This window comes from Triturus cristatus, chromosome 11, assembly GCF_964204655.1.
Source record: "Triturus cristatus chromosome 11, aTriCri1.1, whole genome shotgun sequence".
Taxonomy (NCBI): domain Eukaryota; kingdom Metazoa; phylum Chordata; class Amphibia; order Caudata; family Salamandridae; genus Triturus; species Triturus cristatus.
The window spans coordinates 738,362,661-738,388,812 of record NC_140594.1 but is presented as its reverse complement, the minus strand read 5'-3'; the positions used below and the strand labels follow the sequence as shown (position 1 = coordinate 738,388,812).

General features: G+C 42.2%; 1 protein-coding gene across 8 annotated transcripts in view; it reads right to left on the bottom strand.

The window, feature by feature from the left end:
• Positions 1-26,152, bottom strand: part of DOCK10 (dedicator of cytokinesis 10) — a 1,791,775-nt gene that overhangs the window by 234,103 nt on the left and 1,531,520 nt on the right. For all 8 annotated transcript variants that reach the window (XM_085634396.1, XM_085634392.1, XM_085634394.1 and 5 more), the window contains exons 42-45: positions 22,749-22,886; positions 21,131-21,313; positions 19,242-19,352; positions 18,602-18,817 (exon numbers count right to left, since the gene is read on the bottom strand). In XM_085634396.1, the coding sequence (XP_085490522.1) occupies positions 18,602-18,817; positions 19,242-19,352; positions 21,131-21,313; positions 22,749-22,886 (648 nt within the window). The remainder of the gene's footprint in view (positions 1-18,601; positions 18,818-19,241; positions 19,353-21,130; positions 21,314-22,748; positions 22,887-26,152) is intronic.

Below are 26,152 nucleotides of genomic sequence, written 5' to 3'. Positions count from 1 at the left end.
AACAATCACTTATAGAAACACATACTTATTCATACAGGAACTCTTTCAATCTCTCACTCTCACATATACTCACTTATATACACCAATAGTCACATATACTAGTTTAAAACATATGTAGTTACTCATAGAGACACTATTGAGACAGTCATTCACTCACTAGCACACCCATACACACACTCATCCACCTATACAGTCCTGCACACATGCTGTCTTCAACACATACAAACAGTGAGTCACTCATTCATGCCCCTATGCACTACGTAATACCCCCCACCGAACCATACAGACATCAGACACTTATTCTGATACTCAAAAAACAACTAATAACCTATATAGACACTCATGTAGCTACTCACCAACCCATGCAGCCACTTATACACAAAGTGAGAGACTGATACAGATATTTACATATTTAAACATTACTCACTAAGCCATGTATTCACTAAGATGCACTTAATCAGTCAGTTATACAATCAATTTTTCAAAAACAAATCATCCATTTAGACACTTATATACCCATTTATTCTTCCATCGACCTTGAGATATACATATATAAAACATATGTAATTTTCAGAAAAACACACATTCACAGGATGATGTCATCAGTGATGTCATCAGTGATGTCATTTGAGATGTCATCAGTGATGTCATGAGTGATGTCACTGACCATGTCATGAGTGATGTAATATGTGACATCATCAGCAGTTCATTGCGGGCGCGCGAGTTATAGTTAGCTGAACTAACTATAACGGGGGAATTTCTATGGTTTTGTACGAGTGAAAAGTCCAGCTAACTATAACGCCCCTGAAACCTATGGTTTTTTCAGTGAATTTCTAAGGTTTTTTAAATGCTAATTCCTAGCTATAACGTGCCTGAAACCTATGTTTTTTTCAGTGAATATATATATATATATATATATATATATATATATATATATATATATATATATATATATATATATATATATATATATATATATATATATATATATATTTTTTTTACTGAAAAAAAACACAGGTTTCAGGGAAGTTATAGTTAGTTGGACATTTCACTCGTACAAAACCACTGAAATTTGGACGTTATGGTTAGTTCAGCTAACTATAACTCACACCCTCGCAATGCACTGCTGATGACTTCACATATTACATCACTCATGACATGGTCAGTGATATCACTGATGACATCTCAAATGACATCACTGATGACATCATCCAGTGACTGTGTGTTTCTGTAAAGTTTAAATATGTTTAATATATATAGGCCAAGGTGTATTGAAGAACGAGTGGGTGTATGAGTGTCTGAATGGATGATTTAGAAGGTGCGTGGCTGACTCTATAAGTGAGTGATTAAACATATTTTACTGAATGCATGGGTTAGTGACTAAACTGTGTGAATGTCTGTATTAGTCTGTCTGTTGGTGTGTAAGCGGCTGCATGGGTTGGTGAATAGCTACATGAGTGTCTATATGGGTTATTGATTGGTTGTCTGAGTATCTGTATGGGTGGCTGAGTATTTGTGTGGGTGGGGTGTGTGTGACTCTGTGCATAGATGTGTGAGTGGGTGATTCACTGGGTATATGGATTCAAGAGTGCATCTGTGATGGACTGTATGGGTGGGTGAGTGTGTTTGGGTATGTTGGTGAGTGAATGGATGTCTTAGTAGCACATGTGTGAGTAACTACATATGTGAAAGGCAGTATATGTGAGTGTTGGAGTATATAAATGACTATAAGTGAGAGTGAGTGATTATGAGAGTGGCTGTATGAATGAGTGTGTGCTTGTATCAGTGATTGTATAAGAGAGTAAGTATGTGTTAGTATCTATATGAGTAAGTGAGGTGGTGTATGTATAACTGTATAGGTGAGCAAATGGGAGTGTGATTAATTCTTTGCATGACTGACTAGGTGTGTGAGTAACTCTATGGATGAGTGGCAGTGTGTGAGTGTCTGTATAGGTGTATGAGTGCATATGATAGTCCTGCACTGCTGAGTGACCGAAAGTATGAGTGACTGTATGGGTGAGTAAATGGATGGGTGTGTAGACCTAAGAATCAGTGAGTGGGTATGTAGTTTTTGGTGTTGGAGTGTCTATGGTTTTGAGAATGGCAGTCCGTAATTTAGAGTGGGTGTAACAATGGTTATATTAGGGTGTGAGAAGATGTATCAAATTATCACGTGGATGATGGCATCAGTGATGTCATTTGAGATGTCATCAGTGATGTCATCAGTGATGTCACTGACCATGTCATGAGTGATGTAATATGTGACGTCATCAGCAGTGCATTGCGGGGGCACGAGTTATAGTTAGCTGAACTAACTATAACATCTGAATTTCACTGGTTTTGTACGAGTGAAATGTCCAACTAACTATAACGTCCCTGAAACCTGTGTTTTTTTAGTGAATTTCTAATGTGTTTTAAATGCTAATTTCTAACTGTAACTTCCCTGAAACCTGTGGTGTTTTCAGTGAATTTCAAAGGTTTTTCAAATGCTAATCTCTAACTATAATGTCCCTGAAACCTATGGGTTTTTTCAGTGAATTTCAAAGGTTTTTTAAATGCTAATTTCTAACTATAACACCCCTGAAACCTGTGTTTTTTAGTGAATTTCAAAGGTTTTTTAAATGCTAATTTCTAACTATGCCTACAGAGGTAGGACATGTGCAGAAAGAGGAAGAAAGGCGCAGAAAGAAGCAACAGAAATGCAGAAAGGGGCAACAGAAGTCCAGAAAGACGAAGAAAGGTGCCGAAAGAAGCAAGAGATGTGCACAAAGAACCGACAGAGGAGCAGAAAGAGGCCTTGTTGCAAAGTCATACTGTGCCCCCAACTTTTTGCTGACGGGTACTGGTGGTAACTGACTCTGACTAACCAGGCCTAGAGCCAGTGCTATGCTAAAAGACACTTAGAATACAGTGAAAACACCAACATACACTAGGGAACACTATGCGTTGCGGTAAACCTGTGATTGGCATGACCTCCTCTGTAAGGCCTTAGTGCATAATAGGGCAGGGGGATTAAAACTACCTCTAACTCAGAGGTGCAGAAAGACGCTTCTTGAAGTAGTAGTCACATTTGCAGAGTAGTGGACAAAGGGTGCTGGGCCTCCGACCAGCGCTCAGGAATTCCACTGCATAAGACTTAGACAAGGTACCAAGAGGGCTTCTTGGACCCTAAAGTCCCTCCGGAGTAAATTGGACTTCATCCCCCATCCCATAATCTGCTAGGAGGCGCGTTTGCAGAGTGATGGAAAAAGGGGGGCATGTCCTCCTTAGACATCTTAGCAATCCCACTGTGTGGGATTTACTTCAGGTAACAGGAGGGGACCCACAGGAATGAAGGGGACTTAATCCCCCAACTTAGAACGCCAGGGGGCGCGTTTGCACAGAGCTGCAGGGAGGGGGTGGGGCCTCTGGTGAGATGCCAGCTTTTTTAAATTTTATATTTTTTAGAAGGGGGGCTGTGTGGCCTCCCTTCTTTTACAATATTTGGGGTACCTGGGGACCCCATCCCCCAGGCCCTGACCCCTTTTTATCAACATTTTTAAAAAAATCAGGAAGGGGCCCGCATGGGCCCCCTCCCAAAGCCCTTTAGGCCCCAGGGACCCCATCCCTGGGGCATGGCCAGGAATATATTTTGTCAGTATTTATATTTGGAGCGGGGGCTGCACGTCCCCCCCTCCTAAGGCCAATTATGGCCCCGGGGACCCCATCCCCCGGGGCCCGCCTTTCCTTATTTTTAAATAATTATTGGTGAGGGGGGCCGCGTGGCCCCCCTCCCAGGCCACTTCTGGCCCCAGGAACCCCATCCCCTGGGGCCTGGCCTCTGTGATTGGGAGCGTGGGGAGAGCGCCAATACCCCCACGGTCCCACAGGCTCCCCACCTCCTGAGGGAGCCGGCATTGCTTTAGAGCAAGGGGAGCTGCATCTGCTGACATGCAGCTCCCCTTGCTGCAAAGCAATCCTGCTTTGCTTCATTGAGGCGAGAGCAGGTTTTCCTGCTCTCACTTCAACAAAGCAAATCAGTGTATGCTATGGCAGGGCGGGAGCCGTGCTCCTGCCCTGCCATAGCAAACAGCAATGTCCTGGGGTGGGGTGGGGGGCCGCAACGGACCCCCGTATTTAAATATTCAATGGCCCAGGGAGGTGGTGGTCCCCGGGGCAGTGAGGGGAGGGGCGGGAGCCCCCTACACACATTTTATTTTCAATTTCAGCCCGGGGAGTTGGTGGTTTCTGGCGCAGCATAGGGGAGGTTGGGACCCCCACACTTTTATAAACAAAGCCCCTGGGAGGTGGTAGTCCCCTGGGCTGCGGGGGGGGGGCTATGTGCCCCCGCATTCAAATTATTAGCCCCGGGGAGGTGGCAGTCCCCAGGGCTGGGGAGGGCCCCCGCAAATTAATCACTGATTGCCCCCGGGACCTGGCCCACCCGGGGGCTTTTTGAAAACGAAGTGCGGAAGCCTGCGCTTCATTTTATTTTTATTTCCTCTGCAGAATTTGCGACCCCAACGCGAATTCTGCCATTTTAAAAAAATAACAAAATGCTTTTTTTGGCCCTGGGGGTCCTGGTGGGACCGCCTGAGAAGGCCTAGGGGGTCAGGGGGTTTCTACCATGTCCCCTTTTCTTGTTTTTCAACCTTTTTTCCACTCTTTTCTTGTGACTTGGTTACCGAGTCCCAAGATGGCTGCCAACACTTCCTGGTTTGGAGTGTTGGCAGCAAATCAGAGTGAAGCTCGTGCCCGGGAGGGTGCTCAGATATCGTTATTTTTCTTTTCTAAATTTCCCAGGCACTACTGAATGAATTTACACCATTTAACAAAAAGGGCGCACTCTAATCCAAGACCTACCTTTTTGCCAAATTTGGTGTAATTCTGTTCAGCAGGTCGGGCTGTAGCCTAAAATAAAGTTCCTATGGAAAATGACATGGAGAAAGCGTTTTTTGGGACCCCCCCTTTTTTTCAGTTCCTTCTTGACGAATCACCCCAAAACTTTCAACACACAAACTGAGCGGTCCGGCCCTATTTTTTTGGAAAATTTCATGAAAATTTGTCAAATGACGCCAAAGATATTGGCAAATCAAAAAACGCTTTTCCTATGGAAACTAGGTTCTCACTATAACTACCTACTGGTGAACGCCAGTAGGTAATACATATATATAGTTAAAGCTAGGAACTATTATCCATAATTTTCAAAACTGGTGGGGCGCTCCGGTCCGCTCCAATCCTGAAAGTCTTGGGGTGATTCGTCAAGCAGGGGCCGAGAAAAAAGGGGGGTCCCAAAACGTGTTTTCCCCATGCAATTTCCCATAGGAACCTTTAATCGCAGCTACAGCCCGAACTGCTGAACGGAATTACACCAAATTTGGCAAAGAGGTAGCCCTTGGTTCACACTCGTGCCTTTTTGTTAAATGGTGTAAATCCGTTCAGTAGTTCCTGAGAAAATCAAAATCACATATATATCTATGGCAGCGATGGATCTGCGCACCCTGCCGAGCACGAGCTGTATGCTAATTGGCTGCCAACACTACAAACCAGAAAGTGTTGGAAGCCATCTTGTGCCTTACGTAAAGGGGGGGCCCTCTGGGCGACCACCACCCCGGGGCTTCTTTGAAGTAGGTGGGGGGCTCTCAGGCCCCCCAGCCCCGGGGACTGCCACCCCCTGGGGCTTCTTTAAATTAGTTGCGGGGGGGCTCTCAGGCCCCCCCAGCCCAGAGGACCGCCTCCCCCCGGGGCTTTCAGAAAAGAATTGTGGGGGCTCACGGCCCCCCGCAGCCCCGGGGACCGCCACCCCCGGGGATCAATTTAATTTTGATTGCGAGGGGGCACACTTCCCCCCGCAGCCCCAGGAACCGCCACCCACGGGGATCGATTTAATATTGATTGCAAGGGGGCACACTGCCCCCCCGCAGGCCCAGGGACCACCACCTCCCCGGGGCTCTAAGTATTTAGATGGGGGGGTCCTTGATGGACCCCCCAGCCCCGGGGGCCACCACCCCCGGGTCTTTGAAAATGTGAGGAGGGGGGCCCCCTGATGTGTTTGCAGAGGGGGAAACAAATTCCCCTTGAATACTGGGGGTCCCTGGGGGCCAACTAGCCCACTAGGAACCTCCAGTATGTGACAGGGGTCTGCGTTGCAGAGAGGTGTTCTGAGGCCACGCCACTTTTTACACCTCTCTGCAACGCAGCTCTGTGGCGCTTACTGGAGGTAGCTGGTGGGCTAGTTGCACCCCAGGGACCCTCAGTATTCAAGGGGAGTTAATCCCACAACTTAAAACGGCCACAGGGCGCGTTTACACAGTGGTGAAGGGAGGGGACGGGGCCTGAGGTGACATGTGCAAACACGCCCTGTGGCACATTTTAAGTTGCGGGAAAAACTCCCCTTCAGTCCTGAGGGACCCTGGGGGCCAAGTAGTCCACCAGGTGCTTCCAGTAAGCACCACTGCGCTGCGTTGCAGAGAGGTGGTGCAGGCCATGACCCTTTTTACACCTCTCTGCAATGGCGCTTACTGGAGATACCTAGTGGGCTAATTTGCCCCTAAGGACCCTCAGGATTCAAGGGGATTTAATCTCCCAACTTAAAACGGCCACAGGGCGTGTTTACACAGTGGGGAAGGGAGGGGACGGGGCCTGAGGTGACGTGTGCAAACACGCCCTATGGCGCGTTTTAAGTTGGGGAAATCATTCCCCTTCAGTCCTGAGGGCCCCTGGGGGCTAACTAGCCCACCAGTTGCTTCCAGTAAGCGCCACTGTACTGCGTTGCAGAGAGGTGGGCCCGGGCCAAGGGCGACCCGTCCTTGCCCGTCATCGACAGGAAGAGGCAGGAAGAGGCAGGGCTGGGCCACCCCCCTAATGTCAACTCCTTGTTGCTACTTACAAGGGTGATTGGACCCCATCTGCCACCATTTATAGTAAGCATTAACCTCATACTCATGTTGTGACTTGCAACAGCCTTTTGCGGTAACTACACAAGGACTCAAGGCAATTGATGATCTTCTGGCGTTACACTATTGTACTACGAGTCTGCGGTAAGGGAAAGGGCGGGTCGAAGGTGGCTGGGCAATCCCTCTAGGCTCAACAGTGGAGGCTTGGGTTCCAGGATAACTGTGAATGTGGTTGAAGTGGCCTTGAAGGCAAAGACATTGGGTGAACCACAAGCAGGCGGTGACTCACTCCCCCGCCCCATTGTCACAAAAAAGAAATGAGGGAAAGATCAAAAAGGCGGTGGCCCTGAGGGAGGGATGGACGAGCCCGTCACAGGATCCCTTACCTTCAGTTTACCGGCACACGGTTAATACAGACACATTAGTAACACCGAGGGGAGCAAGAATGGAAGAGCCCGTTGATCAGCTAATTGCACCTACTGGAGACATTCTGCATCCTAATGGGGTGGAAAGCGAGATGGAGAGAGGCAAAACCCTCCAGGGCCATGAGGGAATGAGAAGGGTGTCAAGGACCTCAGGAGAGTCAAATGGGGCGCAGGAAAATACCCAAAGTATGGGTCAGGCAAAGAAGTTAGAGGGTGGTTTAAATTTTATCTCCTGGAATATAGCTGGCTTAGCAAGCAAGTTTAATAACCAGGAGTGGAGGTAAAAGATCGAAAAATGTGAGGTAATTAGCCTCCAGGAAACCTGGGTGATCGATAACAGCTCCTTCTATATACAGGGCTACAAATGTTTTTTTATTCCAGCCCTAAAAACTAGCTCAGGCAGAGCTATGGGTGGTTTGTCCTTGTATGTGGATTTAAGGGTGCAAGGCAAATGGTCCAATATAGTAAGCCCATCCCGTAATGTACAGGCTGTAAGGTTCGAGGGGAAGGGACTTGGAATGATCTTATATAATGTTTACAACACAGGAGATGGCAGGGAGGGAAATTATACTCTGGGGGTATTAGACTCTAGTTTGAGCAAAGAATACCCATATACAAATGGGGCAATGCTCCCATTTAATATAATCATGGGTGATTTAAATACCCACTTATGCCCTTTTTTACTCCCAATTAATTCAGATTGGTCACGTTGCCCCACTAAAAAAGGCCCTCATTTTGCCCATACATTAGAATGAAGGGACCTGAGCAAGATCCTGATTAACCACGATATGGAACATACTATAGATATGATGGCCTTGGAGGGTGATGGCACCCTCCCCCCGTCTTTTAAAGGGAGTGGGTGTTCGTCAATTATTGATTATATTTTAGTCTCTAGGCCTCTCAAACGTAGGATTGTGGGAGTTGGGATCGAGTGGAGCCCATTTAGTGACCATAATCCCCTAATAATGGAACTCCAGTATCAGGTCCCCTCTAGGACATGTATTGTGGGGGGCATTGTTGAGAGGGCGACAGATCAAGGAAGGCGACTTAAGTGGGCCAAAATTGAGAGTGCAGCATTTTATAGAGCCCTGATGGAGCAAGGGAAGCAGCCCATCGAAGAATGTCTAGACCTTGGAACTGATGGGCCACAACTACTAAATGCATTTGGGAGGATAACTAGCTTGGTTGAAGGGTTTTTGACAACACATACCCCAAAAAAACCCTGAACCAACCAAGATGGTTCGATAGGGACTGTTCACGGGCCCTTAGGGAGTTAAAAAGTTGCCTCAAGCAGAAGCCCCGGGACCCAAATAGGGTAACCCAGTGCAGAGCAAACTATAAGGCCGAGGTCAAAAGGAGAAAATTAGCACTACAGGGGGAAGTGTGAGCGGACCTAAGGGAGGCAGCAGAAAGAAAGGATTTCACCAAATTTTGGAGTATAATTAATAAGCCCTGCTTTCATGATAGCCGCACCCCGGAGGTGGGTGCAAACATCCTACCGGAGCAGTGGGTCTCCCACTTTAAGAGCCTGTATAATCATGGAATTGAGACCACTGCCCCGGAGGAAGGTGCTGCCTCGCAGGAGCAGTTGGTTGAGTTCACCCTAGCAGAAATAACAGAGGGCATTGAGGGATTATCTAAAAACAAGGCACCCAGCCCAGACGGGTCTCCACCCGATCTGTTTATTAGTAATGTGGAGTTATGGGCCTCAATCATGACCAGGATGATAAACGCAGCAATTGCGTTTGGTTTGCCACGATCTTGGTCAACTGCCATCATTGTTACCATCTTTAAGAAGGGCAACAGGGACAACCCCCAGTGTTATCGGCCCATTTCGCTGATTGATGTCTCTGCCAAGATTTTGGGAAGGGTAATCCTCAATAGACTAATTGAATGCACCGAGGAAAAAAACATCATATCGGACATTCAATATGGTTTTAGATCAGGGAGGTCAACTAGTGATCAATGTTTGAATCTCTATATGTTAGTCGCCAAGTACACTAAAACAACTAATGAAACCATTCACTTAGGGTTCATGGACTTGGCGGCTGCTTTTGACCACGTAAATAGGGACAAGCTGTGGCTAATGATGAATCAGCTTGGTATTGACCAGGGCCTGATCACCATACTCAGGGAATTGCACAGGGACACTACAGCCAGGGTACGTTATAACACTGCAGGGGGACTTACCGATCCCTTCGTATGTACCAGTGGGGTGAGACAGGGGTGCATTCTTGCGCCCTTCTTATTCTCACTATACATCAATAATTTAGAGCAGACCCTGATTAATTTAAACACTGATTGCCCAAAAGTTGGTATGCGTCACATTCCAGTTCTGCTTTACACAGACGATGCGGTTCTGTTGGCCCGCACGCCGAAAAGCTTACAGACCCTAATCAATGGTTTTGTGAAGTTTATGGGAATCTTAGATCTCTCCGTTAATCTTGACAAATCATTTGTTATGATGGCAGGTAATAAACCCCGGACCAAGTTTACCCACAGAATTGGGACTCATATATTGGAAAAGGTGCAGACCTTCTCCTATTTGGGCATACTGTTTGATGAGAGGTTAAAATTCACCCCCTTGGTAGAAGAGAGATGTGGGAAATTAATATCATCAAATGGTGCAATAACTAATTACGGGCGGAGGTTAGGGCGATGGTCCCCAGAACAAGCAATGAATCTTTATAGCTCCATTTGTTGTTCTAAAGCTTTGTACGGTGCCGAAGTCTGGGGCTTCGTAGACATGGAACAACTGCAGCGGGAGGAAAATAAAATTGTGCGTTCAGTACTTAAAATTCCCCAGAGTACTCCAGCTGTTATTGCCCACAGAGAGCTAGGGAGGCCATACATTATAGATACGGCCAAGTACAGACCCATTTTATCATGGCTCAATATATGGACAAATCCAGAAGCCGAGATAAGTAGGCAAATAGTGAGAGATTGCTTAGGGAGAGAAAGATGTATGAACATACCTTGGCCTAAGTATGTTAAGACCAGTCTGGAGAACCTGGGCCACATAGATCTTTTTGTTAACCCGTCAGTGATTAGAGTTCAGGATAAACTCAAGCTAAAAATATTGTTCCTGGCCCAAAGAAATACAAATAGAATGATGAATGAAGGGAGTAAGGGATCAGTGAATGTGCATAGTTCCGTCAAGACTACCGAGGGAATGGAACCTTATCTTTATCTTATGCATAATGCTCAGGACAGATTTTTAATATCTCATTTTAGGCTCAATCTTTTACCATATTTATTAGCTGATCCATTAGGCTATACTGTTTCGATTGAGCAGAAGGGTGCCTGCGGCTGCGACAACATGTCTCCGCAGGATACCCTTCATTTTGTATTTTTTTGTTCTTTTTATTCAATGCCGAGATGGAGATTCCTAATTGACATCATGAAAAGGGCCAATTTGACTCAAATTAAACCCGCGCTACTTTTTTTACAACGGGCGGCCGACCCACTGACTTTGTGTTGCATATTGAATTTTATCAAAGTCGCATTGAGATTAAGAGCAACCAGAGGTCAGGTGTAAATTGTGATCGCTATGAATTTATGTACCACTTTGTGAATATGTATCCCTCCTTTTATCAGAGTTCTTATGATGCTGATTTACTTGCTTTTTAAATGATGAATTGTGTATATATATCCTTTTATGGTGTTTTTAACAACCGAATAAAGAACTACTGAACTGAATCTAGGATCCAGTCCTGTGGTTAGAAAAGTAATCAACAAAGTAACTAATTGCATTTAACCAGAAATTCCCATTGAGCTCAATGTTGCATTGTGTTTGAAATTTTATTGCCTATTGCAACAAACTGTAACTATTGCATTCAAAAAGTCTATTGCCTATTTGAAAAGTATTTAACTAAAGTAACTCATCCTGAGAAAGTATATTTTGATACCTTGTTGGTTCTAAAATAAAACAACTATATCTTTTGATAAAAAACAATTGGCCTAGAGTTCAGTTCTTTAGTGTGTGGGACCATTTGCTGACTGAGTGTGTACAACAAATGCTTTACACTGTCCTCTAATACTGCCTTACTGCTCGACCAAGCTACCACTTTAGAGAAAAAGGTTATATCTAACTTTAACCTCTGCCAAACCTCTGGGAACTCTATACACACTGTACCTTACTTTGGTCCAGTATATATAGAGCCACTTTCCTACACCATCCCCTCCCTTCACCACTGTTTAAACGCGCCCTGTGTCTGTTTTAATTTGGGAGATTAAGTCCCATTGAATCCTGAGTGTCCCTAGGGTCCAGGGTCCAAGTAGCCCACTAGGTACCTCCAGTAAGTGCCACAGAGCTGCGTTGCAGAGAGGTGTAAAAAGGGACACGACCTGGGCCACCTGTCTGAAACACAGCGCAGTGGCACTTACTGGAAGCACCTGGTGGGGTAGTTAGCCCCCTGGGGCTCTCAGGATTGAAGGGGAATTATTTCCCCAACTTAAAACGCGGCACAGAACGTGTTTTCACACGTCACCTCAGGCCCCATTCCCTCCCTTCACCACTGTCTATGTATTCATGCAGTGAGCCAGGCCTTAGCACATGGACAGCTTCAAACGCCTATCCACTATGCATACAGTCCTCTAACCACCTACACGCTTGTCTTTCACACATTCAATTCCCCAGTCAGTATTCATACACTTCCAGCAAACACCCTGTCACTCCCGTTGCACCCCTCTAGTGACCCATTCAGCACCATGTACTAATCCAGTCACTGCGCCAAAACCCAACCACTTATAAATTCACCCAGGCACTCCCCTTGCAGCACTCTAATCATTCAGTCAGTACCCAAGTACTCATGCAGTGACCCTGACAAAAAACAAAATTTCAGTTTCAATATTTTAAAATACATTTTTATTTTCATTTATATTAAAAATATATAATGTAATATAAAAATAAAATATGAAAAAATAAACAGTTAAAAAACTGTAGAAAATCAGTATAAAAAATACATAGAACTATTTTTACATTTAAAAATTATCATTTAAAAACTTTTGAAATTCACTGAAAAAAACATAGGTTTCAGACATGTTATAGTTAAGAATTAGCATTTAAAAAACCTTAGAAATTCACTGAGAAAACCATAGGTTTCAGGACTGTTATAGTTAGCTGGACATTTCACTCATACAAAACCATTGAAATTCCTCCGTTATAGTTTGTTCTGCTAACTAAAACGCGCGCGCCCGCAATCCACTGCTGATGATGTCACATATTACATCATTCATGACATGGTCAGTGACATTACTGATGACATCACTGATGACATCACTGATGACATCATCCATGTGACAATCAGATGCACCTCATCATACACTAGTATAACCTTTCATCACTCACTGTAAAATACAAAGTACCATATTTGAATCCATTGACACACCAATGCAAGTTTCTAAAAACCCACTCAGTGATTCCTAGATCTACACACACATCTCATCACTTACCTATAGATTCACTCCTACATGCTGTCAATGATCAATAGAACACTATCAAATATACTTATACACCTATATCAACATTACACACCAGCACACATCCTATTCACTTATGCAGTCATCCTACTCACTTATGCAAACAATGGATCATACTTACATTTATTCAGCTACACACTTATACAAACGCCACTTCATTTATTCATATAGATAGTATCTCATACTAGTGTGTTATAAAATCACTATTACAAGTATACAGTTATCCATACAGTCACTCTTACAATCACTGAATTTTATGTATACTTATTTATATACAACAACTGTCACATACACTGCCTTTTATTTTTCTAGTTTGTTGGACACGTACCATTGATAGATATATTTGCTCATCACCACACCCATAAAGATATTCACTCACCCAAACAACTGTTATAACATGTAGTCTTAACCTCATATACCTACTGAATCAACTATTCACACATCTTTGGGTAGTCACACCCCCCCCACCGAACCACACACACATTCACTCTCCCATACAAATACTCAGTTAACTAATCAATAACTAATATAGAATTTCACATAGCTAGTAACCAACTGGTGCAGCAGTTTACACAACAACTGACAAAGTGATACAGATATTCACACAGTTTAGTCACTATCCAATATATTTAGGGAGACACTATAAATTAGTCAAGTAAACAGTCAATCACACTGCTACTAAATCCTCCATCCAGATATTTATATTTATATATCCACTCATTCTTCAATGCAGATTGCTATATATATATAATACATATTTAAATAACAAACCAAACCACATTCACTGGATGATGTCATCAGTGATGTCATTTGAGATGTCATCAGTGATGTCATCAGTGATGTCACTGACCATGTCATGAATGATGTAATATGTGACATCATCAGCAGTGGATGGCGGGGGCGCGAGTTATAGTTAGCAGAACTAACTATAACGGAGGAATTTCAATGGTTTTGTACGTGTGAAATGTCCAGCTAACTATAACAGCCCTGAAACCTATGTTTTTTTCAGTGAATATATATATATATATATCTATATATATATCTATATATATATCTATATATATATATATCTATATATATATATATATATATATATATATATATATATATATATATATATATATATATATATATATGAGGCTCCATGGGGATGTCCAGAAACGAACAGCACTCGGACACAGAACAGCTTTTTCCCCAATCAAGCTTTATTCAAGGTATGGACAGTCACTCTCACCAGTCATTAAAGCCTTTGTGTGCACCCGACGCGTTTCGAGAGGATCTCTTTTTCAAGGGTGATGTGGACAAAGAGCGCATGTGCGCCTGCAGCTTCCTTTTCAGCGATATCGCACACCATTGATTGGTACCTCTGTATGAGAAGTGCGTTGCTTTCTGGGAGCTGTAGTGCGTGATTTCTTCCCTTAATGGATGCGCTCCAAATTTCAGGCGAATTCTAGGCTCTCACACAAGCCATTGGGGGGAGCAGTAGTCCTTGATCCTAATTCTGTGTCCCGCTTCGTGAGCTTGGTGTATCCAGTGCTCCGCGGCCCCCTGTTATCGGGGTGGTGCGCGTTCAGCGGCAGGACGGCCGCTATAGATATGAGGCTCCATGGGGATGTCCAGAAACGAACAGCACTCGGACACAGAACAGCTTTTTCCCCAATCAAGCTTTATTCAAGGTATGGACAGTCACTCTCACCAGTCATTAAAGCCTTTGTCTGTACCCGACGCGTTTCGAGAGGATCTCTTTTTCAAGGGTGATGTGGACAAAGAGCGCATGTGCGCCTGCAGCTTCCTTTTCAGCGATATCGCACACCATTGATTGGTACCTCTGTATGAGAAGTGCGTTGCTTTCTGGGAGCTGTAGTGCGTGATTTCTTCCCTTAATGGATGCGCTCCAAATTTCAGGCGAATTCTAGGCTCTCACACGAGCCATTGGGGGGAGCAGTAGTCCTTGATCCTAATTCTGTGTCCCGCTTCGTGAGCTTGGTGTATCTAGTGCTCCGCGGCCCCCTGTTATCGGGGTGGTGCGCGTTCAGCGGCAGGACGGCCGCTATAGATATGAGGCTCCATGGGGATGTCCAGAAACGAACAGCACTCGGACACAGAACAGCTTTTTCCCCAATCAAGCTTTATTCAAGGTATGGACAGTCACTCTCACCAGTCATTAAAGCCTTTGTCTGCACCCGACGCGTTTCGAGAGGATCTCTTTTTCAAGGGTGATGTGGACAAAGAGCGCATGTGCGCCTGCAGCTTCCTTTTCAGCGATATCGCACACCATTGATTGGTACCTCTGTATGAGAAGTGCGTTGCTTTCTGGGAGCTGTAGTGCGTGATTTCTTCCCTTAATGGATGCGCTCCAAATTTCAGGCGAATTCTAGGCTCTCACACGAGCCATTGGGGGGAGCAGTAGTCCTTGATCCTAATTCTGTGTCCCGCTTCGTGAGCTTGGTGTATCCAGTGCTCTGCGGCCCCCTGTTATCGGGGTGGTGCGCGTTCAGCGGCAGGACGGCCGCTATAGATATGAGGCTCCATGGGGATGTCCAGAAACGAACAGCACTCGGACACAGAACAGCTTTTTCCCCAATCAAGCTTTATTCAAGGTATGGACAGTCACTCTCACCAGTCTTTAAAGCCTTTGTCTGCACCCGACGCGTTTCGAGAGGATCTCTTTTTCAAGGGTGATGTGGACAAAGAGCGCATGTGCGCCTGCAGCTTCCTTTTCAGCGATATCGCACACCATTGATTGGTACCTCTGTATGAGAAGTGCGTTGCTTTCTGGGAGCTGTAGTGCGTGATTTCTTCCCTTAATGGATGCGCTCCAAATTTCAGGCGAATTCTAGGCTCTCACACGAGCCATTGGGGGGAGCAGTAGTCCTTGATCCTAATTCTGTGTCCCGCTTCGTGAGCTTGGTGTATCCAGTGCTCCGCGGCCCCCTGTTATCGGGGTGGTGCGCGTTCAGCGGCAGGACGGCCGCTATAGATATGAGGCTCCATGGGGATGTCCAGAAACGAACAGCACTCGGACACAGAACAGCTTTTTCCCCAATCAAGCTTTATTCAAGGTATGGACAGTCACTCTCACCAGTCATTAAAGTCTTTGTCTGCACCCGACGCGTTTCGAGAGGATCTCTTTTTCAAGGGTGATGTGGACAAAGAGCGCATGTGCGCCTGCAGCTTCCTTTTCAGCGATATCGCACACCATTGATTGGTACCTCTGTATGAGAAGTGCGTTGCTTTCTGGGAGCTGTAGTGCGTGATTTCTTCCCTTAATGGATGCGCTCCAAATTTCAGGCGAATTCTAGGCTCTCACACGAGCCATTGGGGGGAGCAGTAGTCCTTGATCCTAATTCTGTGTCCCGCTTCGTGAGCTTGGTGTATCCAGTGCTCCGCGGCCCCCTGTTATCGGGGTGGTGCGCGTTCAGGATCAGGACGGCCACTATAGATATGAGGCTCCATGGGGATGTCCAGAAACGAACAGCACTCGGACACAGAACAGCTTTTTCCCCAATCAAGCTTTATTCATATATATATATATATTATTTCTATGACTCTCATTACACTAGAAATCTCCTGTGGTTTGTAGGAAAATTATTTACCAAGATGGAGAGCTTTTTCCTTAAGCTAAAAGATCAAAAGGACCTATTCAACTCAATATAGGAGCAATTCCAAAAAGGATATGACTACTAGCTAAAACAGTTAGCTATCCTGCATTTTACATGCATCATAGATCATGATCTATCATTTGAATGTTTCTTGCAATATGTTGAAATGATAAATGTTATAGATGTCATAGTAACCTAATCGTCATCCATTAATCTGATTAACACTCAAATACAACTAGTACATACAAATTATGACCTGTAGCTCATAAATTAAATTTTCCCTATTTGTTTCTGAATGCACTGTTATAACGTTTTAAAAACACAGTTATTGAAGGACAATAAAACAGGTATTTTTCTCATAATCATATTAGTTTCATACCCCATTCCCCATGCATATCTTTAAGAAGTAGTTGTTGAACTCAAACAAGTTAGCAAATGGTGGGGCAAAGGATACTCTTAGGGAAAGGTCGGGTAATCCCTGTGTGTCAAAGTGATCAGTTTATATGGAAGCTTAGACACAGTTCATTTCAAGACTGTGATATTTCTCTCTTTTACTATCCCAGGTGCTTTCACTAAAGTACGTAAGAAATAGTGATGGAGTGAAAAAAGATAAAATGAGGGACAATAAAACAGAGAAAGAAGGTTGGAGAAACAAATACAAAGGGAGCGAGAGGGAAGAATGAAAAAAAGAGAGTATGGTGGCAGAAACACTGACTAAGATATTCAGAGAAGCAGCCGGAGAAGAATATTAAGAGATAGAAAGATAGACAGGCAAAGAGAGAGGATGGAGAAATACAAGAAAAAGAAAGATGATACAGAGAGAAACAGACACAGAAGGTGAAAAAACAAGTGGACAGAATGAATGTTGAGAAAGAATAATACTAGGGTAAGAGAAAAACAGAGCAAGGCAGAGGAAAAAATAAAAAGCAGCTGAGGATTCTGCAATGTGGTCTTCCACTCACTTGTTCCTCAAATTTGGAATGGCTGATTTCCTCTGGTCCTGTGTTGTACTCCTATTACAAATACCACAGGCAAGACCACCGATCTTCAATATGTTCACAGAACTAGTGGACATTTCTAGCATTGGCAGGAGCCACCATCACAGAGGTTCATGCCAATTTTGATTGACAGTTTCATCAACATGACAGAGCTGTACGTCAAACTTGCAACTTTTTTTTATATATACTCAAGCAGGATTTGCTTTTTGAAAATAAAAAACAATGCCCCCCTCTCCATAGGAGTTCCCTCACATGATGGGGGGGGGGCATTGTGCACTTTTCGATACCCTTTACAACCAGGTTTTTTCTGGTGGTGACGAGCATTGAAAAGCAGCTGTATGTCCACCATCTAAATTATGTGGGTGGAGATATTGACAAACCTCCAACTGCCTTTACTCCGTTGGAGGCGTTTGACCACTGCAGAGAAAGGGTATTCGCCACCATCACGTTCTATGGTTAACCTGAATTTAAATGATGTGAGTGGACCATGATGTTTGCACCGCGGGAACTCCATCGCTATTGCAACAGAGTTCCCTCTATGCCAGTGTATAAATCAGGCCCTAAGTCTTCAGCCTGACCAGTGTTACTAAGCAGTAAGTTGAAGGTATTATTTAGGACACTTTGGTCCATCTCTGTGTGATCCTCTGACAGTGTTTTATGGAGCACATATAAATGTCTTCAGATGCACCTACCATGTTTTCACAGGGATTACGTACAATGAGATTCTTGAAACTCACTTAAAAACTAATATGATTACCCACCTTCTTCTGTGAAACTTTTTGTTTAATTAACATGATAGAAATATGAATGATAATGAAGACTTATGATTGACAGCACACCTCAAAGTGAATTATCAAATGTCAGACATATTTTCACCCAATTTAGTCATTCTCTTTTTAACAATTTCAGTAAGATGGAGCGAGGGTATTCTGTTAGAATTCAACCTGTGACCTACACATTTCTTGGTGAACACATCGATTTCTAAGATATCTATCTGCCATCATTATTCACTGGTTAGATATATAGAACTATATAATGCAATGCTGTGTTTACAGCATGGCCACGTTGCTCTGTTCCAAATCCAATATTATTGTTTGCTTTTTAATCATTTTATGCAAATTACTGTCACCTTGCCATTTTAAAACACATAATTAAAAAGAGCTAAAACAACACAAAATTAGGCTGTGAGATATGCCATCCATTGAACTATAAATATTTACCTCAGATAAATCACCATTTCTGGCATGAATCTTTGCCATACTTTCAAGCCATGTTCTGCGCAGTTCTGGTGTGCTTGCATAAGAATTTGCAAGGCTGTATTGCAAGTCTACCAGCATCTCCGGGTCTTTTTCATGTTCCTTCATCTGAGCCGTGGCCATCAGAACCGTTCTTATGCGTTTGGTCAGATCTTTGACCTCAATAGGGAAATGATTGCTCTATGAAACAAAAATCGCAATCAGTTTTAGAAGAATCATGTTGTTGCATTTTAAACTCCTTAGTCAGGATATGTGTAGAAGGAGAGGTGAAACATTTAGAGTGAATGAGTTAGGAAAACAAGCATAAGTATTGTGCTATTTTTAACTTAGGCACTGGATTGTTGAAGTGTAGCTGACATTAAGAGATGGTACAGAGTTCATTAAAAGAGATGAGTCTTTAACAAATGCCTGAACCTATCATGCCTTATTTACTTGCAAAAGAGTAATTTTAAGCCAATTCTATATTTTAAAGTTTGTCTAAATAGATTATATTATTTGAAAGTAATGACATATTAGATTGTGTGTGTGAAACTCAATGGAAACAAATTTAAATTATGAAATTAATGACAGGAAGAACAATTTTCCAACTAATGCCATTTCTTACCTTCATTTGCTTGTCTCCATTAGCAAAATTATTTATAATGGCAAGTGAATGCTGAAACCTTGATCCTCCAATACCTGCATCTGCTATCAACTGACTTACTGCTTTGATGAGCTGTAATATAGACAAATGGTGAGAAAATTAACAACTCCCTTTAGGCTGCTATTTCAAGATCACCCAATAAATGTATCACAAATATATAAAATGTGATTGGTTACTAAAAGACATTTTTTAAATCGCAGTAAGATTAATCACACCTACTCAGCTCATAAGATGTACTTTTTCAAGACCAAGTGATCCAAAAGACATTTTTATTTGATTTTGTCTTGAGATATCTTATGATTTCCTTTTTCTTCTTCGTGAAACATATTTTTCAGTAAAATATCTTTTGTGCATATGTCCTAGAACAAAGAGGGAGTATGTGTTCTTCCCTCACATTCTCTGCACCACTTGCACCTGGATCAGTCAGATGTAGGTCTAAATGCACAGGCAGCTGTGGGATATGCATTCTACATTTTTGTGAACTCCCACAATGAACAACAATGGTCATCTCATTTGAATTGCAGATACCTGGCCCTTTCTCTGATACCCACTTGTGAATGCACAGATCTATTCAAATGCAGAAGATGAGATATCTGCATGTAACTTCCAAACTTGTATCCTCCTCAATGCATTGAGAAACGTCTGGGTATTTTAACCACTGCCAGAAATTGCTTGCAGAAATTATAACGTTTTTAATGTGTAAGTCGCTGTCGATATGGAAAATGCTTTACCCCTTTGAATGTATTCTGTAATTGAATACATTCAAGTACATTTTACCACATATTCACAATCATATGTGAGAAAATTTCTATCAGAAAAAACACATATTCAACCATAAACTGTGTGGAGGACCCTTCATGGTTTGCTATAATTAGTTGCGAGGAAGTCCCTTAACAAGGGTTAAGAAGAGAGAAAGTCTTAGCAGAACACGCTTATAACCACGTTTCCAGTATGCCCAGACACAGGAATGCTTGGAACTGAATGATGAGAGGGATGAAATGCCCTCTAGCAAAATTCAAAAACAAAACCAACAATGTAGATTTTAAAATAAACTTTCATATCTGAATAAAACCATTTAGAAACAACCAGCACAAAAAAAACTATTGTGAGCAGAGCATGCCAAGTAGTGGCTAAAAATTGATTAGGATAATGAATTGCTATAAAATCTTTAAAGTCTTATTAAATCTTAGGATTTGAGTAAACAGCCATCTCGGGCTTTGAAACAGACCCAGGATTGGGATTGTTTTGCCAGAAACACTGCATGGTTAACAACGGTTTATGGTCCCCATCTCAACATTTGAAAGTATAAATCCTGAGACATATTTTTATTCACTGATACTAACAAATCTAAGACAAATTAAAGATTCACAGCATATATTTGAAAATGTATTTTTTGGCAGACATTTGTCTTCAAAAACTCCTTGTATTGGGACTTGCACAATATTTTTATAATTTACATTTTTCATTAGAGGAGCCAGACAATTCTTGCTAATTGACCCTTATTGGTTGGTGCTACATTAACTAAGGGCCTAATTTAGACTCTGGTGACCAGCAGCCAATGTTTTCAGAGGCTCTAGTTTCTCTACCCCACTAGACTATGTACCATGTTTGATAAATATATGCAGGATTTTAGCAGAGCAGAATTACAAGAAGGTACTATGCTTTTTTGGTAAAGCTGGAAACATTTTCTATTACTGAAACAAACTCCCAAAATTGGAAATAATTTCAGTAAAACAAAATAAATTACAGACCATGACTTAGAGGGAGATATTTCCTTGAATTTTACTATCAAGGGCCACCATTCTACATTGCTAAAATTAATTCCTTCAATTTAATTTGAATTGACTCACTTGAAGATGCGATCTGACAATTGATTTCTGCTTGTTAAATTCAAAGTTCTTTCTCATGAAGAAGTATAAGAGTGCTGAGGCCTCCGTCTGTGTTGAACGTGAGCGGTGATTGCAGCATTTCAGTACTTCATAACAAAATGACCCACACAGGTCTGCCTGCCCTTGAAAGAATGCTGATGGGAACTGTAAAAGCAAAAGAAAACATTTTTAATACTGATTTATACATGACTTATATTATGCTTTCCATTCCTAAACATGTCATGAGTGAGGTGTCCATGCGTCCGTCAGCTCACGGCTCAAGATACCCCCAACAATTTTAAAAAAAATCTACAGTAGTCAGAGCAGATTCTGTGCACTTCTTTTGTTTACTACAAATTAGGTATTGAAATTGATTAGAGATGTGTCAGGAAAATTTGTTTTTGGGCGAAAGCTCAATTTAAAGAAATTGCAGGATTTTATTATGGTACTAAATAATTACACTTGTATCTTATTTATGACAAGATAATACTGTCCTGAACAGAATTAACTACACATGCAATTTGTATGCAAGTAAACAATGGTTAATGAAAGCTGAGAGATGTACAGGTGTGGATCCTCAATTCTTAAAACCCCATCTTATTTGTATTTAAAATAAAATCTTAATAAATGTATCTTCATTCATTTTCTGAAGTTTAAAAAAGGTGCCTGAAAGATAATTACAAAATCTATTCTAAGTTAGGGAGTTCTTCCTGTAAAATATTTGAGGTAAATATGTTGAAAGTTTTCAAGCTCTACATTTCACAATGTGCAAAAGTTGCTACATTTGTACAAAGTTCCTGATGGAATTTATTTCAGGGGTATGCAGGATTAAAAACACCAGAGTAGTTATGTGGGGTTTCCACTTTTTTACGTATTGCAAACTTTTTGGAGTTCGCAAATTTTGAAAACGGTTGGAAATAACTTCAGGAATTTTACAGAAGTGAAGTCAATCAGCTTTGCCCACCGCTAATTTGAATGCTACAGACTGAAGCACTGTTGCATGTCTGGCATGTTAATGTAAAGCATTTATCAAACATTACTCTAACGAGACAAACATGAATACTGCGGACATATTTATAAGTGGCCCGTTAAATTGCGATCCCTGAGCAAACACTTTTTGCATAGGGATCACACTATTATAAGTGGCGCAAAGTTAAATGCATCCGGTAATAGACCGGTGTGATAAAATTCACAACCACTATCAAATTTCAGTAGGTCTAACCTGTACAAGTTTAACAAAGGAAAGAGCCTGGAATTTATCAGGACATGCAGGTCTTGTTGTGGTAAACACCAAAATATGCATGTTATTCCCTCAATACCAAGATAAAACCCAGAGTAAGAGCTATTTATCGGAAAAGATAACTTCCAAACCCAGGGGTATCGGCTTATATCAGGTGCAATGAATTCCGTATTTCCTACTGGCACTAGAAAAGTTGGTCTGAAGATGAAAGCAAGTTTCTATAGCTACTGTTCTGAAGTCAGGTGCTCCATTAAATATGTAATCAGTCAGTGGAATGCATCTGTTTGAAGGTTACATGTACCCCATCTAAGCAATATTTATATATTTTCTACCATGGCACGATGGATTATGAATAGTTACCTTGCAAACAAAAAGGCGCAATGCTGAGAAGACGTGCTGAAGAGCGGCTACTGATTGGTTTATTTGCAAAAAGAGTAAGAAGGTATCAAAAACCTTTTTCATGAGTGCATTTTGGCAATCTGATTGCTGCAGCTGCTTCTGTAAGGAGAAAATATAAGTAGTGTTCAGCAAGTGAGAAAGAAATAAGTCGAGAGAACAAGAATATACACTAAGCCTCATGTTTGTTAGTTTTTCCATATTCACCTGATTAAAGGTAAGCACAGCAAGTGTATTCAAACCTAGTCAGTACATTCAGTTGAAACACTTTGCTATTGATGTATATATGTCAATGTTGTTCCAGGACTAGCAACAAAATGCACTGTAGAATCAATACATTATAGACTGCAGAAAATACATATTATTCTTGATAAGCAGCACAACCCATTGGTAAATGTATAATATGATTTTTCTGTATTTGTTTAGCATATTATTATTACTAGTGCGCTCTAGTGGCGGCTCTTTCGCTAAGGTGGAGTGTAGCTCCACTGCTTCAGCAAGCTGAATACAAAAAATAAAATTATAATAAAGTTTGTTATTATCATTTTGTCTTTTTTATTCAGCTTGCAGCTGAAGCCAGGCGGGCCGGACTGAACTCCCCGCGCGTCACAGGGGGAGGAGTGGTGGCAGCACCTAAAGTGCACATGACACTTTGGCGGGCCGTCTCAGGCTGGCCAAAGTGTCATGCGCACTCTGCATGTTTTCCAACCATGCTGCATTACTGCTGTGTAGAGAGGAGGATGGAGAAAGAAGAGGCGGCGGTCGGCGTCAAAAAGGCATGTGCTTTTTTTTTTTTTAAATCCCACCTCCCTCCGTCCCTCCCCAACTGGGACGGTTTGTTACAGGCCCAGCTCACACTTGTAGTTTGTGGTATGCATTTGTGAGATGTTTAAGATGTTTACTGCAGACCCAGGTTGTCACTTACAAACGTTTTGCACAGGCCCTCACATGATACAAAACAACACAAATCATGGCATCAATTAATTCACCTTTAAAAAGGCCTATAGACACAAGGCAAATGTGTGCAGTGTGTTATTTTAAATCTCTTAGCAAATCTAGATCTTAGAGATGGTGAGTGCATGAAGTTCTGAGAGGCACCCCAAACAAGTTACAGCAAACCTGAGCCTGTGGTACATGTGTTGTAGACTTTAGAAGAGGGTGAGATGGAAAAACGTCTGCTTCAGATTCTAGGTGACTGTACCCTTGTAATTAGATGCTATGGAAATCAGTGCTGTTGAAGTGATCTTAAGGTAATACAAGTTGGGTTAAAGCCATTACTTTTTTAAATACTTGGAGATCTATTGCATTTCTGATTTACATTGGAAGAGTGTTCAATACCATAGAGCTCTGAACTGATAAAGCAAAACTCCCAATGAGACATTTTTAGCACTTGAGGAAGGTAATGCTAATTTTTACCTGATGAGTGATGCAGCGTGCCTTGAAGTAAATCCTCCTGATATAAGGAAGTCAATGTAATGTTTGCTGCAGTGAAAAGTGAGGTTGGATATGGTCTCTGAAAAGGAAACTGTGGAGCAGCCTGGTTGCTGTGTCCTGACCCCGAAAGGAATTTGATGGACCCCAAGCAGATGCCCCTGGTGTAGTCAGCTGAGAAAATACAAGGGCAAATACTGTTAATCTACTGAGGGACTTCCAAGAAGGGGAACCCTAGTGAGAGTAGGGAATGAAGATTGGAATGCATGGATTACCTGTGAAAATATGGAGGGGTCTGTATCAATGATGTTTCGGATGTTCCTGACCTTACTGGTTGTTGGAACTCCAGCTATTGGACACAGGGCTGCGAAGAATGGCAATCCCCACAGATAAGAATATAACACCCTATGGAGGTATTTCATTTCCATAAAAGAACCTAAGCATACCTGCATAATTTCAGCAGGCAACACCCTCTTGGTACATGAGATTTAAAATAAAGCTAATAAAATTCATGACCCTGCAGGGATTTGTCAGTGGCAACATTATCAACATTACTTTCATCATAACAACTCCCTTCATTCTTTTTTACTTCTTTTGGCCCAAGCTTTATTCTCATTTTATTTATGACTGCTCCTTTTACAAAGCAAAGTCTGCTGAAAATGTTGGTACATTTTCAGCTTATGATGGATAGTGGGTGGATAAATTACCAGTGATTGCACTATTGATATTAATGTGTGTACATTCTCTTGTTTCACATTCATACACTGTACAGTGTGTCTGCAACAGATTGTTACCTCACCAAATTGTGTTTTGCTGTTCTCATAAGCCATTCTCACCCAAATATAAATAGACACTGCTTGGTCTTGGTAGGACCTGGAATAAGCCAACTGAAACAACATATGGTTAATATTCATGTCATTTTACCACCACCGTATGCCTGACATCACTTATTCACAATGCAATCCTCACCGTCAAATGCATAGCAAAATGTTCCACACACTCATAACGCTTGCATCTCACACATTCTTATTCGCAACTCCTGATTACTGTTCTCAAACCACCAACATTGTATCTCATGCTCATAAATGATCACAAGGCCAAACGACTTACTAGAAATGCACTCTCCAGGAACAAAACAGTTGTTTCTCTAAGCAGCATCACACCTAACAATCTACCACTTGGTAAAATGTTGTGTTTCTAAGTAAACCTTCATTACAAAAATACCAATCTCATTATGATGACATTCAATAAATACTCTTTGAACATTGGGTGCCCTGGTTATATCATTTATATGCATAGGATTTTTCCCTGCTATGGATATAGCTCTGGACATGACATGTTAATTAAAAGTCCATACCCACAGAGGTGCTGCATGTTTGTGGACAGACCAGACAAGTAAGCTAAAGAACTGTGTTTATGTACAATGTATGCAGGTGGATATACTCTTGGGATCAGAAGTAATGGCAGAATAATCCTCCAAGTAGGATCCACATTTTTCAATCAATGGTATGTGTAACTATCAACCTGAGCTCTTCATTATTGAAGAGCTGATTCCTGTTTTTTTTTATTTTTAGAATTTTAAATAGCGCAAACTAGACCCGAGACATCAGGTGTCAGATTGCTTTACATGAGCACCAGTTTCATTACAGAAGGACACATTCATTTTTGTTAGGCGAGAGAGATTAAGTGATTGACCCAGGATGTTCAGCGTTGTTGCCGAGACTCGAAACCAGTTCCCCAGCTTCGAGGTTGACCGCTCTAGCCGTAGGGCTACATCCCCCCCCCCCCCCACCCCCATTGATGAAATGCTCCCCAAATAGCCTATCTCCTTCTTTTGGAACTGTTAATGCTGCCTGCTTATTCAATCCTTCAATCGGCACAGCTCAAATATATAATGACATAAAGTCAAATAAAAGAATAATTATCCCCCATAGAGC